General features: G+C 38.6%; 1 protein-coding gene across 4 annotated transcripts in view; it reads right to left on the bottom strand.

The window, feature by feature from the left end:
- IQGAP2 (IQ motif containing GTPase activating protein 2) overlaps nucleotides 1-19,077 on the bottom strand; it is a 122,803-nt gene that overhangs the window by 42,983 nt on the left and 60,743 nt on the right. For 2 of the 4 annotated variants that reach the window (XM_053931400.1, XM_053931401.1), the window contains exons 3-9: nucleotides 14,965-15,121; nucleotides 13,748-13,825; nucleotides 11,942-12,018; nucleotides 7,377-7,444; nucleotides 6,752-6,865; nucleotides 2,281-2,459; nucleotides 1,766-1,853 (exon numbers count right to left, since the gene is read on the bottom strand). In XM_053931400.1, coding sequence (XP_053787375.1) covers nucleotides 1,766-1,853; nucleotides 2,281-2,459; nucleotides 6,752-6,865; nucleotides 7,377-7,444; nucleotides 11,942-12,018; nucleotides 13,748-13,825; nucleotides 14,965-15,121 — 761 coding nt within the window. Of the gene's footprint in view, nucleotides 1-452; nucleotides 541-1,045; nucleotides 1,210-1,765; nucleotides 1,854-2,280; nucleotides 2,460-6,751; nucleotides 6,866-7,104; nucleotides 7,158-7,376; nucleotides 7,445-11,941; nucleotides 12,019-13,747; nucleotides 13,826-14,964; nucleotides 15,122-19,077 lie in introns of those variants that run through there. The other 2 variants (XM_053931403.1, XM_053931402.1) reach the window with 2 other exon arrangements.

The raw sequence follows: 19,077 nt of genomic DNA, 5'->3' as shown, positions 1-19,077 counted from the left end.
CCCCTTTAACTATATTTTTTTACAAAGTATAACTTGTGACATGTGGCATTCTTAACAGACTAAGAATAGGTTAGATTTAGTCTAAAAGTGAGAATAATTTTTCTCTGCAATGTGAAAAATATTCCTCCATCTTAATTCTACAAGTATGGTCATTGCTCCCAAGTGAGAATTAATACTACACTGATAAATATTTGTTCAAGCCATCAAGCTTTCTTTTTTTTTGCTGCTGTGCTTGCCAGTAGCTCAAATTGGTTATCTCAATAAGAGTACATCCAATGCAGCACAGATTGCTGACTTGGCAATTGTGACACTGAGAAGAAAAATTATGAGAGTAAAATGCAATACATATGGTTTCAGTTTGAGAAACCTTGTTTGTGTGCAAGAAATGGTGGTCTCAATTATCTTAACATAATTAAATGGTAATGGTAAAGAGTATTAAAACAGTTACTCACTAAGCTTGTGAGCCTCAGCTTCCGCATTGGCAACTCTAACTTCTTTCTGTATTTCACTTTTGTCGAGCATATTTGGAATGCCTGCTATCTAACAGATCAGAAAAATAAGGTTTAATTATGCTATTGTTTGATGGGAGACAAGGGATAAATCTGGTGATGGTACACTGGAATTTGATTGTACTATCACCTGTGCATCAAATACAAAGCTCAGTAAACACAGCATTAATCTTTTCCTGTGATTTTTGTCTTACTTAAATTAGTAGATTTTTTTCCTTAAAACCCAACTTGCACTTTATTTTAATGTTAATGATTCAATATTACTTTTATTTGTACTCAAGTTATAACTCATTTTGTAAACAAAATATTAGGGACTGCATGTTATACCTTAAATTTTTTTCTTATATCTTAGTAAATACAAGGATACCATGCTCTTTAGAGCAAATGCAGCTCTTTGGTATTTATTAGTACATCAGTTATTCTCAAATCTTTATAAAACTTTATAAATGATGCAGAAAGGCAGAGTAAAGACAATTTCTCTCTGGTTTAAAACCAGCTAAAAAGTGCAAACTGACATGTAGTACCTGTTCAATTACCTGCATTTTCTGTTCTTTAGAATCACACAATTGCAATAGGTACCATGAGGAATTTTGCGGCAGAACTTCAAGTAGGCTCAGAGCAGGGCGATTCAAACCTGCCATCAGTGCCCCTTCATCTTGCCGGTCAATAGCCTCATTCACTTGGACTAAAACTATGTGAACTGAAATGAAAACAATGCCTATAAACAGCAAATACAGCTTTCCTGGGGAAAAGAAGTCCATTGCTGTCAGCATGTCACTTTTTGTAAAAGCCAGCTAGGGTGGCAATCTTTATCTAGCAGAGAATTACCTCTTTCATGTCCAATCCTACAAAGGGAGTCTCTGGCTCTGTGTGAGCCTGGGTGGAAGCAGTTCAACCACAGCTAAGCAAAAGCTTATGAGTTAATTTTGGGTCTATATAGAAGAGGGGGTCAAAATTTACAGTATTCTGCACACAAAAAGAACATAAAGAAACAGAGCAGGCAATAAATTATTTGATTCTGAAGAATCCTTACAGCAAAAACGACAAACAGAAATTAGCCCTTCCCCCTGCAAAGATTAGTAGAGAAAGAGTAGCATGACAAAACCAGTTGTAGACAGATATTAGCCACTTGTGCATATTTTACAAGTTTCCACAGAAATATTTTGTTTGTTCAGGTGGATTCAAGTTGTGTTCAGCTGGAATCTGGGAGATCACGTATTTTGTGCATACTTCCACGAGGATCCAGAATAGCTTACTGTTTATTTTATTGATATTGCCTTGAATCTCAGCTTGTGTCAGCAACTCCTCATAGACATCTCTCTCTTCATCAGAAATTGTGCCATTCTAAGAAAACAAAATTGTTGCTAGTTCACACAAAACAGTTTGCAAAGAGAAAAGCTATTAGCCAAAGTCATTAAAACTGAATCAGCTGAAGCATTTACTGAATGTATTTGTAAAGCAATTTGTTGACTAAGTGAACTGAGAAAATTAGCACTTGAAAATTAGTTACTTGACTATTTAGTCTTCTGGTATATTTAGCCTTTGGGCAAAGTTAAGCTGCATCATACTCATAGTAATCATATTCTTATAAAAATGGCTTTTAGCTTATTTCATTACCATTATTTCTCTTAGTTATCTCAAAAGTGATGGTTTCTTCCTAATTGTACTAATTTTAAAAATTAAGTTAATTTTTAGAGAAATAATAATGCTATAGCATGACAAGAAACACGAAGAAACACGCGTAGGAGGAGTACAAATAAAACACCACTACCTTGAGTCTTGCATTTGATTCTTTCTTTCTTTTAGCATCAAAGAGTTCATTCTGATAATCCTGCGCCAGTTCCTCATCCACATTGAGCAACATTGCATTTGGGTTCCTCAGAGTCACAATGGTTTGCTCAGCTATTCCCTTCTCGACAGCTTCGTTGATTGCTATTACAGCTGCATGCACTAAAATTGAAAGCACAGTCCTAAACTTCAGGAAGCAAAAAAAGTCAAAGCTGTCACTGTTTCTTCTGATTTATTTGAAAGGAGTGTTTAATTTATGTTCAATAATTTACAGATTTGAACATTTCACTCCATGTTTCCTCTAAATTGTAGAACTTCGTGTTTACTCAAAGGTGGCACATTGCTGTCTGTTCCATGTTCACCCTTCCCCCAAACAGGGGTGTGCTGGTTTCAGCTGGGATAGAGTTAATTTTCTTCTCACTGGCTGTCATGGGGCTGTGTTTTGGATTTGTGCTGAACACAGAGTTGATAACAGAGATGTTTTTGTTATTACTGAGCAGGGCTTGCACAGAGCCAAGGCCTTTTCTGCTTTTAGTACTGCCACACTGGGGAGGGGATTGGAGGTGCTTGGCAGGTTGGGAGGAGCCAGAGCCAGGACAGGTGACCCCAGCTGATGAAAGGGATATCCCATGTGGCACCATGCTCAGTATATAAAGTGGGGAGAAGAAGGAAGAGGGGGACATTTGGGGTAATGGAGTGTGTCTTCCCAAGTCACCATCATATGTGATGGGGCTCGGCTCTCCTGGAGATGGCTGAATATCTGTCTGCTCATGGGAAGCACTGAATTAATTCCTTGTTTTGCTTTGCTTGTGTGCACAGCCTTTGCTTTCCCTATTAAACTGTCTTTTTTTCAGCCCATGAGTTCTCCAGCTTTTTTTTTACCTTTCTGATCTTGCTGGCTGGGGAGTGAGTGAAGGGCTATGTGGGACTTGGCTGCTGGCTGGGGTTAAACCACAGAAAATAAAACATGAGTTATATTTTATCATTCAAGTCCTAATTTATTTAGAAAGTAATTATCTGTAGGAATTGAAAGTATTTTTGGTTTAAGGTTTTTACCTTAAAGCTGTGTGTTTGTGTCCATATAAAAGTACTGTCTAAACTGAGTATATCTGAGAGATGCTGCACATGAATAAGGAAATTGAAACTCCATTGAACTTGTCCTCTGGAAAAACACATTTAAGACCCTTCACCTCCCAGGCAGGATGCAGCCCTGCATATTACATTTGAGCCTCCCTGAGATGGTTCTTTGCACATCAAGATCTCCATGAACCCCTAGGCACATGAGACATCCTGATGTAATGGTCCCTCCTCCTGTCACCTGCAAAGCCACAAGACAGTAGACTTCAAACAGAGGCAAAAAAAAAAAAAAATCCAGCAGGCTTTGCAGGGTCCTCAAAACACCGGAAAAAGGGAAAAGAGTGCCACAGGACTCACTGCAGCCACTGACCAGCTTAAGTGTTAAGAAAGAGAAAAAAAACACTTCCTTTGAGGAAAAAAAAAAAAACAAACACTTCATCTACTAAACAAATAGTTGAGGCCAAGAAATTAAAAGTCACAAAAGCTCATGCTTTTTCACACAGTAAATTTATATGAGTGTAGAAATTCAAAACCACTTACAGTGGTAGAGTAGTAGCTAATACACCCCTTACAGTTACTCCCTGAACACATTTGGCCCTAAGATCAGTCTAGATGGAGTTGCACTAGAGCTGCACTTTATCTGGACCTTCATGCCACAGAGACTCCAGTGCCTGTCTGGTGGCACATTAATCTCAAATATTTTACAGACTTTACTACACAAAATGTAAAATTCCTGAAAAATGTGTATCTAGATCATATCCCAAAGGAGGAACATTGCAGCTCCCCATTTATCAGCACAACAGCCTGCCTAGGATTTACTTTCATGCCACCAAGGAGACATGTGAAGGGAAAACACAATGACCATCTTTCCTTATTTTGTCAATACTTACTTTCTACTTGGCCCTGCATGGTGCTGCTAAAGTGGAAAAAAGCATGACAGTAAAAAGAGGTTATCTGGATTAAGTTTAATTGACGGTTTAAATATCTGAGTCTAAAAGACTCTAGTTTCTCTCACTTTATGAAAGAAAGCAGAAATGCTTCAGATTTGAGATTTCAGGAGAAAAAGGATTGTGCAAATTTAGGGAAGTCAGACAAAAGATCGTATCACTGAACACTCAACAGGGGCAAATGAAGGATGAAGTGAAGCTATACACCCTCAGAGATGGCAGCTACTGGAACTTGCATAGCTGTTGGTGGATAATCAATTGCTTAGCACTGAGCTCATGCCAGAAGGTTGTTCTAAAATTGTTTCACTCTAGCTCAGCAGAATACAGCTGGGCAGTAGAAGCAGCTAGCATGGTGGAAGAGATACAAGCAGAAAAGCACACTGGTTTAATTTCTCATTGAACTTTGTGAAAAGACAAAGGTCACATTGAACAGGAGGAAAAGGTTTTTCATTGAGAGGGTGGTAAGTCATTGGAACAGGCTCCCCAGGGAAACGGTCACAGCATCAAACCTGACAGAGTTCAAGAAGCATCTGTACAAATGCTCTTAGCAGCATGGTTTAGTTTTAGGTAATCCTGTGCAGATCAGAAACTTGGATTCAATTGTCCACATGGGTCCCCTCCTGCTTGAGGCATTCTGTGGTTCTGTGTACATCCATATCCGCTCCAAGGGACTAAGAAAATTGTCCTTAGACACATATATGATCCAAACATCCTCATATAACAAAACACATAGGAAGAGTGAAGCTCCTAAATGGAGCTAGCAAAAAGCAGCCAAAAGATAGGGTCAAGCTTAGGACAGAATCAAACAGATATTGGTAGATATGAGCCCACCTACCAAGAAAAACAGTCAGAAACCTCATTGACTTGAAAGAGCAGGCTGGAAGCTTGGAATAAGAGAGAGGTTTCCTTGCAGAATAAGCTCTCTGTGAAAGCACCTCAACTTATTTTTCCCATGCTGATTTATACTATTGCTGACAGCAGAGTAGGAATCATCAGTTGTTCCACTTTTGTATCTCCTTTTGCATACTCCATTTAGGAAGAAGGATGGCAGACCCCCTCCTTTGGCAGGATCTCCATTATCCAACCTCACTAGTGTGTGAGGGTTCCCATAGCAGATGTTTCCTGTCATGGGGCAGAGCATGTTATCTACAGCACAATCCTTGCTCAGAGGGACAGAACCAGCATCAGGAAACCCTGCTTTTCTAAGACTGAAACACTTCACAAGTTAAGGAAGCCCTACACACTATAATAAGGCTTTCAGTGAAGCATGTTTCATCTTCAGAGGAGGAAGCCCTTTAATCTTCAGTGGAGGGAGCTCCCTTGAAAAAGTGCTTGGTAGTCACTAAATATCTAAAAATCTGCTAAAAAACTCCTGCTACTTCAAAAGGCAACATTTTAAGATCTACCTTTGGTGAAGCATGCACATAATAAGCAGGCTTCAAAATATACAACACAGACAATGTGAATCAATATCAAGTGTGTTTTAAGTTAGGCTCTGAAATTTCAGCACACTAAGTAATATCATGAATCAGCTTGCCACTTTGCAGGGTTGAATAAAGTAGCACAGACAGCCCTTCTGTTCTTCAGTTTACCCTTCTGAAAAGACTGGAAAATAACTACAGCTCAAACACTGGTTTAAGTGAGCACACTTAATTTCATATCATTTAAATTCAAGTAATTTTTTTTTGGTAATGTATCACTTCATTTCACAGAAAAAAAAAAAAAAAAAGGTGGTATACAAAAAAAACACCTAGACTTACACATGAATAGGCATGAGCAGCAGAAAAAAAACCATTTAATTTGGTTTTGAATGGAAGCTGCTCAAGATAGACTCAAACGAACCCTAACTGTCCAGCAGGGCCTACCCTCCAGCAGGGTTCTGCCATGCAATGGGTCACACACCAGTGATCCAACAGATTGAAAGCTACTCATGGAGGTAAGTTCCAAATATACAACACCATATGTGAGAGAGTTGTCTGTCTGGAACAGTGACTTGTCCTCACAGCAACCTGTTTGGGTGTTTTAGGAAAACTGCAAAAGGCAAAAAATAAAAAGAGGAGGCAAAGAGAAGGCACCAAGTTCCCATAAAAGTCTTCGTTGTACTCATATGGTGCAGAGGCATGCACAGAGGTCAACTCATTATTCTAGAGGAGCACTACCTACCAAATAACATTAAACCCATTCAAAATATTGTGAGAAATCTTTGCTTTTGGTAGCATTTCCTATGGGTCAATGGAGATACCAAAAAAACTCAGACTGCAAATTTTGAAGAGGCCTTGTAACAATGAAGCAATGTGGTAGTGAAAACTCGTTGGCTTTCCTTCCTAGCTCTTTAAGAGGCAGCGAGCTATGTGAATGAGAACACAGAAAATACATTGTTAGCATTCTGTCAAAGCATTTGGTAGAGAACAGAACAAGAGTCACACTTACAGGCAGCTTCGTCCACTGATAATTCACTGGCCAGAATCCCACCAATTTTACTGAAAGATGGCATCTGTATACCATATTTCTCTAGCTCCTTTCGCATGTTGCTGATTTCTTCCTCTGTTCAGACAAAAAAAAAAAAAAAAAAACAAAAAAAACAAAAAAAAACAAAAACAAAACAAAAACAAAACAAAAACAAAACAAAAAAAAAACAAAAAAAAAACCACACAAAAAACAAAAAAACAAAAAAAAAAACAAAAACCACACAAAAAACCAAAAAACAAACAAACAAAAAAACAAAAACCCCAGAAATATTGTCAGAACAGAAGCAATGACAATTTCACTATGAATAACCTTACCTACAAAAATGTTTCTGAAAGTGCTTCTGACCAGGGCTTCTGAGCAGTTTTCCTCCAAGGACTCTAACATACGACAAGTAGTCAATGAAAACTCCCTCCCTCCTGTCCTTCTGAGACGGATAAGCATTAAAAATAGCAGCCTCCCACCTGTTTAATTTGTAGCAGTGTTTGTAACAATGTTGTCAGAGGAGAGAGGCCATAATAGAAAATATGTACAATGTTAGCAGATTTGCAGTGTGAAAAAACCATCTAACATATGATTATCTTTTTACCTGTGAAGTCTACTTTTCCCAGAAGGTCCTGGATCTGTGGAGCTAGTCCTAGCTTGAAGAGATATAAACTGCAAAGAAGAAAATTAGGCTTTAAAGTTCTGCATGTGATTGAGAAGTTTGCTTTCTGTACAAAAGAAAAGCACTTTTATGAAGCTTGTCCTTTAACCCTTGACTTAGTTGTGGCAATACAGAATAAATTGACACTACAATTTTCTTTATGCTGTATTTTTAAGACTTAGAGAACGAGAAATCTTTCCAAGAAGCATCTCTAAGAGAGAGGCACTGTCAGCATATCTCAGGTCACAGGGGATGTATAAACAAGAAGAAAACCTCAGTGAAAGATAGGTAAAGAAATGCAAAAGCTAGTACTGGGGGAAAAAAATCAAGATCTGAAAGCATTTTAGCACAGCTTATATCTTTGGATCTATGTTCTGGTTTTACTTGCATTAATTACATCCCTATAATTACTAACAGAAAAACACATAAATCACTGACACCCTTCTTACTAAGGGTAGAGGAACAAGGACCTATAAGTCCACCCAACACCATCTCAAAATACTTGTGTCATTACCTATTTTACTCTTGGAAAATGAAGAAAGTTGATTTAATGTACTAACCAAGAACTAATACTTTCATTTCAATATAGCACGTAAAACACCTTCACTCATTCCTAGAGCTCTGGGGTGCTATCTGAATAAAACAGCTGAATACATAAAAATTTTCACAGTAGCTTCCAAACACAAGGCTTGTATTTATCTACATAGGACTGATGTTTCTATAATTTATCAGTGAAATTCAATAAACAAGTGAGTTAAGTAAGAAAGAATAAAAAAAGATAGGTTCTTAAAACCATACTTAAATAACACATTCTTCCAAAAGGATTATTTTTCACCCCTTTTCAAACTTACTTCACCCCAACATCATTCATTGCAAACGTGCTTAGTGTTTTAGGGATTTTGTTTCTAAAGAGGCATATATCCCTTCTGTGTTTTCTTGTAGAGGGGATTTTTTTGCTACTAGCAAATTATAGGATGAGATTTCAAAGCACATATTTTGTAGCTGTTCTATGTATTTAGGAGCACCATTTATCTTCCATGCTGCCACACCTACTCCTCTGTCCTGCCCCCATCTGGATGCACACAAAGGATCTCAGGTAGGTCAAGCTGCCTTTACAGCCTCTCAAAACCATTGCTGATACCAGTCTTATATTTCAAATCTGTCTAAAATTAATTAGCTTTTTCAGGGGGGAAAGAAAGTATATAGACCTTAGAAGACTATAGTAATGAATCGGGTTCTTCTGTTACCCTGGTCTGCCTTCCAGACTTTCTGAGTGAAGAAAGATTTTGCTCCAAGTTTGAGACAGGGACACAATCCTGTCTGAAATGCTGGGTGTCATACAAACAGTTATGGAAATCAGCAGCTGACAGTGTTGACTCTTTTTTTGGGTCACCAGTAGAAAAAGATACAAGAAGAAAGAGTGCTATGAACATTAAAGATTTTTTTTTTTTTTTTTGCTGTTTAGCACTTCCAGAAGGATGTTGAACCATGTGTGGTATTTCCTATGCTCCTTTCTTTGGATAAACTTATTAACCACCAGATGGTGCTGAGAATGTTCTTCGAGTCTCGCAGAGAGCACAAAGACTGAGTTAACATATAATTTCGCTTGAAACAGCTTGCTTAATGTTTTTGTTGTGTAACTTGAACCTCAGAAAACACACAAAGTCAAAAGCGGGGGTCCTCGTGGTTAAGAAAACTGAATTCAAGGCATCAGGAGCAAGGGGAAAACAAAGGAGAAAGAGCAGTTCCTAGGTGAAACTCCTTTCAATAGAAAGCATCACCCACACAGATCTGCATCAGGCAGATGTTCCCAGGACTTGGTTTATGATTAGCTCATTTATAACATGCTGTGAAAAATAATTCTGAAAGTAGCATGTTTTTTCTTTTATGGCATGCTTGTTATTCTGCTGCTTCCTAGGAAAACAATGCTTTGAAGCAGTCCAGCTTCTAGAGGGATAGTTTGTCTAAGATATAGCAGTGATCTTCTCGTAAAGACAATTTGAGAACTAAATTGTTCAGGGAAAAAATATCTCTAAGCACTGCTATTTATGAAGAAGAATCACTGCTAGCATCTTAATTTAAATGAACCTCTTGTTAACCTCATTTAGTGCAGGAACAAACCCAAATCTGCTTACAAAAAAAAAAAAAAAAAAAGTGCAAATAATGGAATCTATGCTTTTGTATTTTTCACGTCAGAACCAGAAGTTCCAGTTCTAGTTCTACCACTAATTTCTTCCTGGCCTTTTATCCCGATCAATACTTCAAGTATTGATGTTTCAGTGAGAGAAATGCAAGAGCTAATTACATTGAACAGGAATATAATAAGAAATTGTTTGCTAAGTAGCTCCTTCCTGGCCAGAGCAGTGTTGTATTTGACAGCACAAGTCATCCCACGTGCTTTAAGTGCAATGGTCTTAATTTCAGACTTGAATCAGGACATACCCTAAAGCTATATTTAAACCATCATGTTTAGAGTACCCATCTATTTTCAGGCCTTTTAACAGCAAAAGATCAGCAAAACAATAAACAGCCAATGACTTTCTCTGCAAAATATTATTATTTCAGGTGTCAAATATAAGTTTCAGATACAGCTCAGCATTCCTCTGGTGCCAATCCACCTGGGAGCACTGCTGGCCAATCAAAGCACTCTGTGCTTAATTCTATTCTTTCCCAAACAGCTTTCAATGTAGCTTGTGTGACATTCAAGACTGAGATTGAAGTTTGATTTGAAAGACTAAAGTGAAGGACTTCTGGCATGCATTTTAGGAAAAGGTATGGAAATAAAGCTCAATCATTGTTTCTTCTATTCTTACATCCTGCACAGGATGCAGGCACGGGGCCTACAATATCATGGGAAAGCATCATAAATGAAAGCATTCCAGGCCTTCAGTATGGCATGACACATTTGATAAAAAGTCAATTTCTAAAATAATAGCACTAAAAAAAAACCCCAAAAACATAAGTACAGAGGTAGAGAGTTGGAGCTTTGTGTTGATGTGCATCAAGAAAAAGTAATTTAAACAGGACAAGCTTGGAAGTGAAAGCTGAGACAACACAGACTAATTCTGGTACCGCATAAATCCTGGGGCATGCCAAGATGGAGAAAGGAAAATTTTTACCATAGGTCAATCCACTGTAAACCTCTGTTCAGGATAAGAGGTATAGCCATTGCAATGCTAAGGCAGATAAGAAGATCTTTGATGAAGTTGTTGTTTATGTAGCATTCAAATCCAGAGTTAATAATGTCCTATATACATGAGAGAGCAAGTATTAAAATTAAATGTGTTCTTGCACCTCCTGCAAAACATTTGAGCTGGCCGATAACACAGCTGGGGTGTGGAGGGCACAGAGCCCACTGAGTCAGCCTGACCTGGTTTAGGTTGTAGTCCCACATATTCTGTTTAGGAAATCACTTCAAGCTTACACAAGACACTTGCTTTCAGAACAGACTGCACTACCAAGTTACAGGCAAGAACTACCCTCAAATAGTCCTGGTGTCAATTCCCAGTTAATAGTACACCAAGTACAATAATTTCAAGGGCTAACTCTTGTCAAAGATGGCAAAAATATACTGGAATGTCAAGTATGAACACCTGGCATGTTAAGCAAATATGGTGAACTTTAGTGGTAAGTACTGTTTACTGTGAGTAAGTGCACATCCCAGAATGCAAGAGTGGGCACATCATTTCAAGGATTAACCCTAAAAAAGTTTCAGTAAAGCATGTATTGAATAGTTTCTGTCTGATAGCTCTGGAGCAGCTGATGTGCCTTTGAACACCACTAGAAACAGAGAAAAAAGTCTAGAGTGCAAGTTAATTCTGTTCTCTGAAAGATTAGTGCCAAAAATATTTAAAGGGAAAGGTCTCTATGTGCAAGAAATGAACTAGAAAAGCCACAGGAGGGTGGAGCTGTCTGCTAACAATACTGTTCCTCACACCAGGGACAGCACAGGGCAGATGTATTTGTGCTAAACATAAAGAAAATCCTTAAGGCAGAACACAAAAAAAAATTAATCACTACTTTCAAAGGCGTAGTCAAAGCCTCTCTGACTTTTCATTAAAAATCAAGTTGCTTAGAATTTTTAAATCTTTGAGAATGTATCATTTTTACATGAATTACCACAGAATACAGTAATTAATTGCTTCAGTTTTGGGACAGAAATATATCAGTTCATCATTATTTTCACTCTGATCAGCATGTCTGCTCCATGGTTGTACTAATGTTTTGCTAAGTTTCTGTTAATTTGTTTGATTTCTGTTGAAGTATGTATTTTGAAATTGTATGTTCATTTTGCAAGGGGGTGTACTATTGAGAGCGGGATATGTGTGCTCAATTCATTTCTATTTTGAAAGTTATTTGTCCAATAGACCTGACAAAGTTCAACTTTTGTCTCCAACTTAAAACTAATGAACTTGAAAATTCTGACAGATTTTGATATACTGGTTGTCCTAAAGCTTACGCTCCAAACTCTGTCAGTTACTATAACTTATATTCCTGTCAACAGTTACCTTAGAGCATGAATGCAGTATATCATCCTAGGGATGTTTTTCCGATCATAGACATCTGTAGTCTCTGGATAAAAGATCTTAAAGGCAAAGAGCACACAGTTAAAAGAGATGACTTATTACTGAGCAGAAACATTTACTCTGCAGAACCATACCTTAAATTTACAGAATTTCAGCTGTTATTTTTATACAGCTATGAGTCACTTCTCTTCTGATGTTATTTTAACTTAATCAGTAGTTTTCATAAAGAAGAGCTAAATAAAGCATAAAAGCTACTTAATAAGAGGGGGGAAAAGGAAGATGAGCAGGCAGCATTTCAGCAAGATTTTTAGAAAATGTCCTTTGGCATAAGCTCAGCCAGTAGCGCTTGTCCTCTACAGATGCCCAAAACCTGGAATGCAGTTACAATTTGCAAAGCCTCGTTACAAACCAAACCTATCAGGTATGGTTTAAAAATGCATAATTCTAATTGCCAGCACCCTTAACTTTGTGAATACATAATTTACAAAGGAAGATATTTAGAGAGAGGAATATTAAGCAATTTAGCCAAGAAGTCACATCATAAGTTCCAGTTCTGGTTCTACCACTAATTTGTTCCTGGCCTTGGTCCCAGTCACTAAACACTGTTTCTCCACAAAAATATGATAAAAAGACTTAGTTAACCATGAGAGTTGGCAGCATGCTTCCAGCCCTGGCTGGTCACTCAGGGCTGCACTGTCCCATGGTTAATAAGACTAGACTGAGTAAGTCAGGAGCACAGTGCCCTCTTCATCATTTGCTCAAAACAGCTTTGTCAGGGAGAATTGGGAAAGCTTTTGGCCATGACCATCCTTTACGACAGAAACGCAATCTTTCAGAGAAGAGATGGCAGAGTGGAAATCAGCCAGCTGAACAGAGGGCTGAAGGACTCAACTGGAAAAAAAAGCCTGACCTGGAAAGGGCAGGACCCCTTCCCATCTCTCTGGCATTTCTGACAGCAGTCATGAGTGCCCTTTTTTGGTTATGGGCACCTGCAGTGACTTTGCCTACAGTAGCTGACCCTTGGTCCATTCAGCCCTTCAAGGAGCTGCCTGAATGTCCCCACTGTGCCTCAGGTAGCACTCAGGCTGTGGGCACCCAGGCACCCTGGATTGGGGAACTGCTTACCCTGGCCTGCGTGTGGCTGCCAGAATGTACAAACAAGCAGCATAGGTGCTTGCACACAGCTTTTTCTTAAAGGATTTTCATCCAAAATAGACTCACTGGTGCCCAGAAACAGCAGCAGAGGGAGGGAGATAACAAGTGAAGACCCGCAAGGAGGAAGGTAAATATAAGTGACCCAAGAAAGCAGCTGGTGGAAGAAGAGCAGAGCACAGTCACGCAGGTGCGCTGAAGGGTGCAAGAAGTCTGGAAATAGAGTAGAAGCAGAGAAACTGGCACGTACAGTAAGAGGAGGAGGCAGCAAGAGGAACAATGCAAAGAGGTAACCTAAAGGAAGCAAATATTTAAGTTTTCTGTTTCAAACCATATTCCTCCTAGGTCCCCGCAGAGACTGCATTAGCAGTAAGATATCAAGTGTTTGAGTTAGTTCAAACACTGCTAGTGTCCCTGCCTCAGCCCACACACACTGCCAGCACCAACAACAGGACTGACACTCCCACTGCTTTCCACATTACCTTCTCCTCAGATTTGTTTTTTTGAATTACCCCTTCCCTCTAGATTTACTATAAGGAACTGTTTATGCTCAAGCAGATGAAAGTGGCCTCAGTGAGCCAATGATTTGAGCCAATGATTTGATTTAAATTTCTTTGCTGAAATTTAAAGGCTTACCTTAGGCAGGCCAATGGACTCCATTGCTCTTAACCACTGCACAGTGTTGTCAGTGTGCCGAAAATGAAGGCCAGATCTCTATTGGAAACATAGAATATTATGAAAGTCACATTAAGAAAATTCTCTACTTATTGATCCTCCTGTTGTTTCCTAGTTTTATATCGTGAAGTCAAGTTCACAGAATTTTCCCTTATTTGAACCCAGAAACCAAAGTGTAACAGCTTCAATTTTGCTAATGAAGCATCCTAACACATAACAGCTCCACACTGAGTTCAGCTCATTCTTTCATGGGTACAAATCTGGCTTATGTAACATCAGGGTGGACTGTGATTGAAGTAGAAATTTGTACAGTCCTTCAGTATTCTTTGAGAGTAGAGGCTGGATGTCAAAGGCAAGGAACCAAAACACAGAAGTAGTAACACTGCTCAGCACCACCATGAAGAACAGATAAGTCTTGGAACTCTTCGGTTCTACCTGAATACCTGACCCTCCCTAAAACCTATGCAATCAGCATGAGAATACAGTGGGAAAGTATTTTTTATTTTATTTTCAATGTTATCTTGTAGGGTAAAGGGAAAAAGGAATCTCTCAAGTTTTGGAGATTTTCAAGAGAAACCTTTAAATGTAACTGGAATTCTTAACCATAAATTTTTTTTTCTGCCCCTTCTACATGTTGAGATAATGCATTCCATAGTGGGACTACTGTGCATGAGTGTACATATCTCTGTATTACTGAGGTTCTTGGAGCTAGCAAAAGCCTACACAGGGAACAAGCTAAGCTCAGTTACTGGTAGCTTGGTTTTTGGCTTCTTGTTGTTAAAGTTGATAAAACAAACATTAAGATCTAATGAAATTAATTTCAAATATGCTCCCATACAAAATGAAGAAAGTTTGAAATAGTTGCCAAATTGCTTTTGACTTCTATTCCTAGTCAGAAATAACTTTATAATTTGAAAAGCTCATTATTTCCTTGGAGCCAGAAGTGTAATTTGTGCAGCTTTAAAAACTTGAAGCAACACCAAAACATTTTTTCTAAGGGTAGAATATTTCTAACTTATCATACAGGCTTCCTACAGCTGTGCATCTTCTATCTAGTCCCTACAGCCTTAAAGAAAGATAGAGAAAACTAACCAGCCATGCTTGGGACTCTTTAAGAGCTGTAAGACAAACATTGCTGGGTTTTGTCATCCTGGTGAGAAAACTGAGAAAGTTATTACCCTGTAGCGTGCCTGCTCCACATCATAGATCTTTTTGTCTGACACCACATTAGGTGCAAAGAATTTTGCAAGCTTGGCAAGGTAAACACCATTTCTTAAGCCTTCTTCCAATTCCATAGTTGGGGGCAGCTCTTCGTCCAAGCAGACCTCCATCCATCTACAGAGACATTTGAGAAACATTATTATTTGGGTTTTAATATGAATTACAGCTTTTGCCCACAGCTATCATACTTTAAATATCACCACCACAATGTTATTATAATGGAAAAGGACAAGGGCTAAGGAGAAAAATCTCAGTTATTCACATGGCATATCAAAATGATTAGAGGGTCATATCTGTGATTGCAAGCCATCAGTAAGCAAACAGCATGCTTTGAAGTAGTCACACCCCAGGGGGTCTAACTCAAATATTTTGAACAGTACTAGGCTTTTGAATAAACAGTAATTAAAACTGAAAACTAGAAGACAACATGGAGTGTTGTGTATTATTGATGTTTGCATTTTAAAAAAACCTCTGTGATTTCTATGCCAGTGTTGAACCTCATGAGCATCAAGGACAGCAGTGCTCTGGGTGAGGCAGGTTCCTGTAGCCAATGTGCTGTGCAACACAAACTCAAGCAATGCCCAGCTCAGTACAGAGCACTCCTGCAGATTATCCTCCTCCTGCATGTGAGCTCTCCACTCTCACCCATGAAATGCAGTACTGGTGCTGGAGGGATGAGAGACAGTTTTGTGGAAAAGCCCAAGGTAATTCACACATTTGAGGTCTGCCTGGCAGTAAGCAGGTTGAAACATGGCTTCTTGTTAGTGACAGTGACTAAATCCTCTGAGGTCGGAGGATTAACTGAACTCTGAGTTTAACTAAACTAGTTATGCGTTTGAGACCTTAGATGTGATAGACATGGTGCTAGACAGAAATCAGTATTAATTGAATATATAACCAGTTCAGAAGGCAAATAACAGACATGAAACCATATTATCCAGTATGTTTATATTGAGTAGCCAAGAGAAATTGCTTCCAAAGCACTTCCAAGAAAGATTAGTCTCTTAATCACTGGACCAGAAGTTCCTTATATTGGTGGTCTAAGTGTTTTGGCCCTTTGATATTATTCTTATTTCCAGCAGCTAAATCACATTACAAGAACTTTAAATCTGCTTAGTTCTTCACAGTGTTGTTTTTTATTTGCTTCATCAAACTCTCGTGCTTTTAGGATATTAATATCAATACAAACAAGAAAGATGAAGGGCAAGAATAAAGTTGAAGACATCAGTTCACTTTGCTTACTGTCACTATGGCAGCATCACTGTAAGCAAGACAGCATTACAAATCTAACATCACCTCCATAGGGGTGGCTTCAGAAACCAGAAATCTTGGATCCAGGTTGAAAATGAGCCATGTAGAAGAAAGTTCACTACATCATTTTGTTTCACATTAAAACTCTAGACTATTGTTCTACTCCATTCCACTTTTGCAGGACATATAAAAGTTGTTTCACTGAAGCACAGACTACCCAAATAGCTCCTTAGGAAAATAACACCCATAAATCCAACACAATATCACATAGAACTGCACGAAGCAAGTGTCATTAGGAGAACTGTATTCTGCAATATAAAAGCTGCTTTAATGAGGAGAATCATATTCCTGATGAGTTTCCCAGTTTTATCCTGCACTACATGTTTGTGTGTTATCCATGCCAGGATCCCAAAACGGCATTTTAGAAACTAAATAGATTTATACACTAAGGCAATCACACTTGGCATCTCAAAAAAAGACAAGGAAGAAAATACATAGGTGTACTTCTAGGCAAATATGATTTTTACCTGAGCCAGTTAACTCTTCCTATAGATTTTTTTTCCTAGAATGTGACTTCTAGAAAAATAATTGTAGAGATAAGCATCAGGAGCTTGCTGAACCACAGCAGATATTCACTATGAGCCACAGCTGACTCTGCTGTTCAATGGACCATCTCCAGAGATATGAACTATGTGCTCCAAGCAGCATTTTGTACCATACACTGGATTCTTTGCACTTCTAATTCTCAGTTTTCTTGTGAAAGGGTTTTTCTAACATCTTAAGTCCAGGGCACCAACAGGTACTGCACCGGAATTTTTTTGAAGAAGATACACACATGTGTCCACATGGAATTTCTTTTCTTCCTTACAGTACAAAAATTTACTACTTTTATATAAAACTGAGTCATTCCCTGAGCTCTAAATGAGATGCTAATCCAAAGTGAAAGCTACTCCTTGGCTTGTCAAACCTCTTGTAATTCATCAACAGTAAAATTGTTGTGGGTTTGTTTTCCAGCACAGTGATAAGCATTTAAAATTAATCTGGAACCCTCCTGTTCTAGTTAGGGAGGCTACTGTGTCTAACAGTAAATGCAGTAGCCTGAGGAACAAATAGGAAACAGTATGAGGATGCAAAGAAAGCAGAAAAAAGAAAAAAAGGTAACACAGAAAGAAGTGTCAGATCAACAGATCCAGATAAATATGCAAGGGAATAAATATCTTTTGAGAAGGAGAATGTTAGTAACTCAGTGGAAAAAAGAGGGGGAAAACTAGAGAGAACTTAGTGGAGTAGGCCCTAAGATGCAACCTTTCTTTCCATTTATAACCAAAAATCTATAAGTTATATCTCTAGAAAAAAATAGGGGTCTGCAATAGGGCAACTAAGAGCATGTGGCAATCAGTGTCCAAGACTGAGAACACAGCTATAGCTATATTACATGTAAGATATGTTTTACCAATGTCTGGAAGTTGCAGAACTCAGCTACAACAAGATCTATTGTGAAAGGATTTACTCTGTTTTGCACCTGTTTAATCAGAGGAAGGACAAACCTCAGGATTTTAACTAAAACCTGCTAGTATACAAAGAAATTTGTAACTTAGTTACACAAACAGCTGGAATGTGTTATAAGTATTCTGCAAAGCCTTCTCTTCTCCAGGCTGAACAACCCCAGCTCTCTCAGCCTGTCCCCACAGAAGACATTGTCCAGCCCCCTGATCAACTTTGCAACCCTGCCCTGGGACCTGCTAGACTAGGTCACATCTTTCCTGTGCTGGGACCCCAGAGCTGATGCAGCACTGCAGGTGGGGTCTCAGCAGAGCAGAGGGGCAGAATCCCCTCCCTGGCCCTGCTGCCCACACTGCTCTGGATGCAGCCCAGGACACGTGTGGCTTTCTGGGCTGTGAGTGCCATGGCTGGGTCATGGTGAGCTTCCTGTCAACCAGCATATCTACAGCACTTTTCTCCCCAATGCTTCTTGCAATTACAGAAGTTTTGTTCCGTTTAAACTGATTCAGTTAAAAGGCAACTCCTGTTTTAAACAGAAAGAACCTTGCACGGTTCTGCTTTTTAAGACAATGTTTGGTCAGTTTATGAAGGTTATTATATGACATGGTACAGTCAGCAGGAGCACACTGGACTGAGAAAACTAGAAATGCTTCTACTTTGGTTTTGTTAAGTGAAACCGAGAATATCCACATAACAGCAAGGATTTATAGATACCTTTGAAGCAATTTATTTTGCTTCAAGGCTAAAGAAGCAGCATTGCTTTTGGCTCACCCACTATTTTCCTGCACATACAGAACTGCAGCATCAGCATCACCTTTAAAACTGTTGCAGAAACTGTTGCTCAAAAAAAGTAGTTAATATTGTTGATACACATGATGAGGGGTCTATAACTCAATCTTAGACAGTATGTTTTCCTTCAGTATGAAGCTTGTAGAGTAAGGCTGTTATAGCTATCGAATGTGCACATGCATTTCTACCATCCTTTTTTAACAATATAATCCCATAACTGTACTTTTAACAACTTTAACTTACTGACTGAGGTAGGCCATGAAAAATTTACAGAATGGTGAGCATGATGGTTTATTTGGTCTCTCATTTAAGCTAAACCCAAACCCAGCTCCATGGTGGATAGACAAAAGTAAGCCTCAGGAAGCAGAGTAAAGTGTACAGCACCACTGAAGTTCTGGGTAGTACTGTCTAAAATTAAAAATCATTTGAACAGTCCTACAGAGTTACCCGTGCCAGTTATAGTCTTACTGTTTAGATAAAATATGCATAAGCAGGTATTTTCCTAAAGATAGATACTAGGGAAACAT

Source organism: Vidua chalybeata, chromosome Z (assembly GCF_026979565.1).
Source record: "Vidua chalybeata isolate OUT-0048 chromosome Z, bVidCha1 merged haplotype, whole genome shotgun sequence".
Lineage (NCBI taxonomy): Eukaryota > Metazoa > Chordata > Aves > Passeriformes > Viduidae > Vidua > Vidua chalybeata.
The sequence above is the reverse complement of the archived record's forward strand: the minus strand, read 5'-3'. Positions and strand labels throughout refer to the sequence as shown.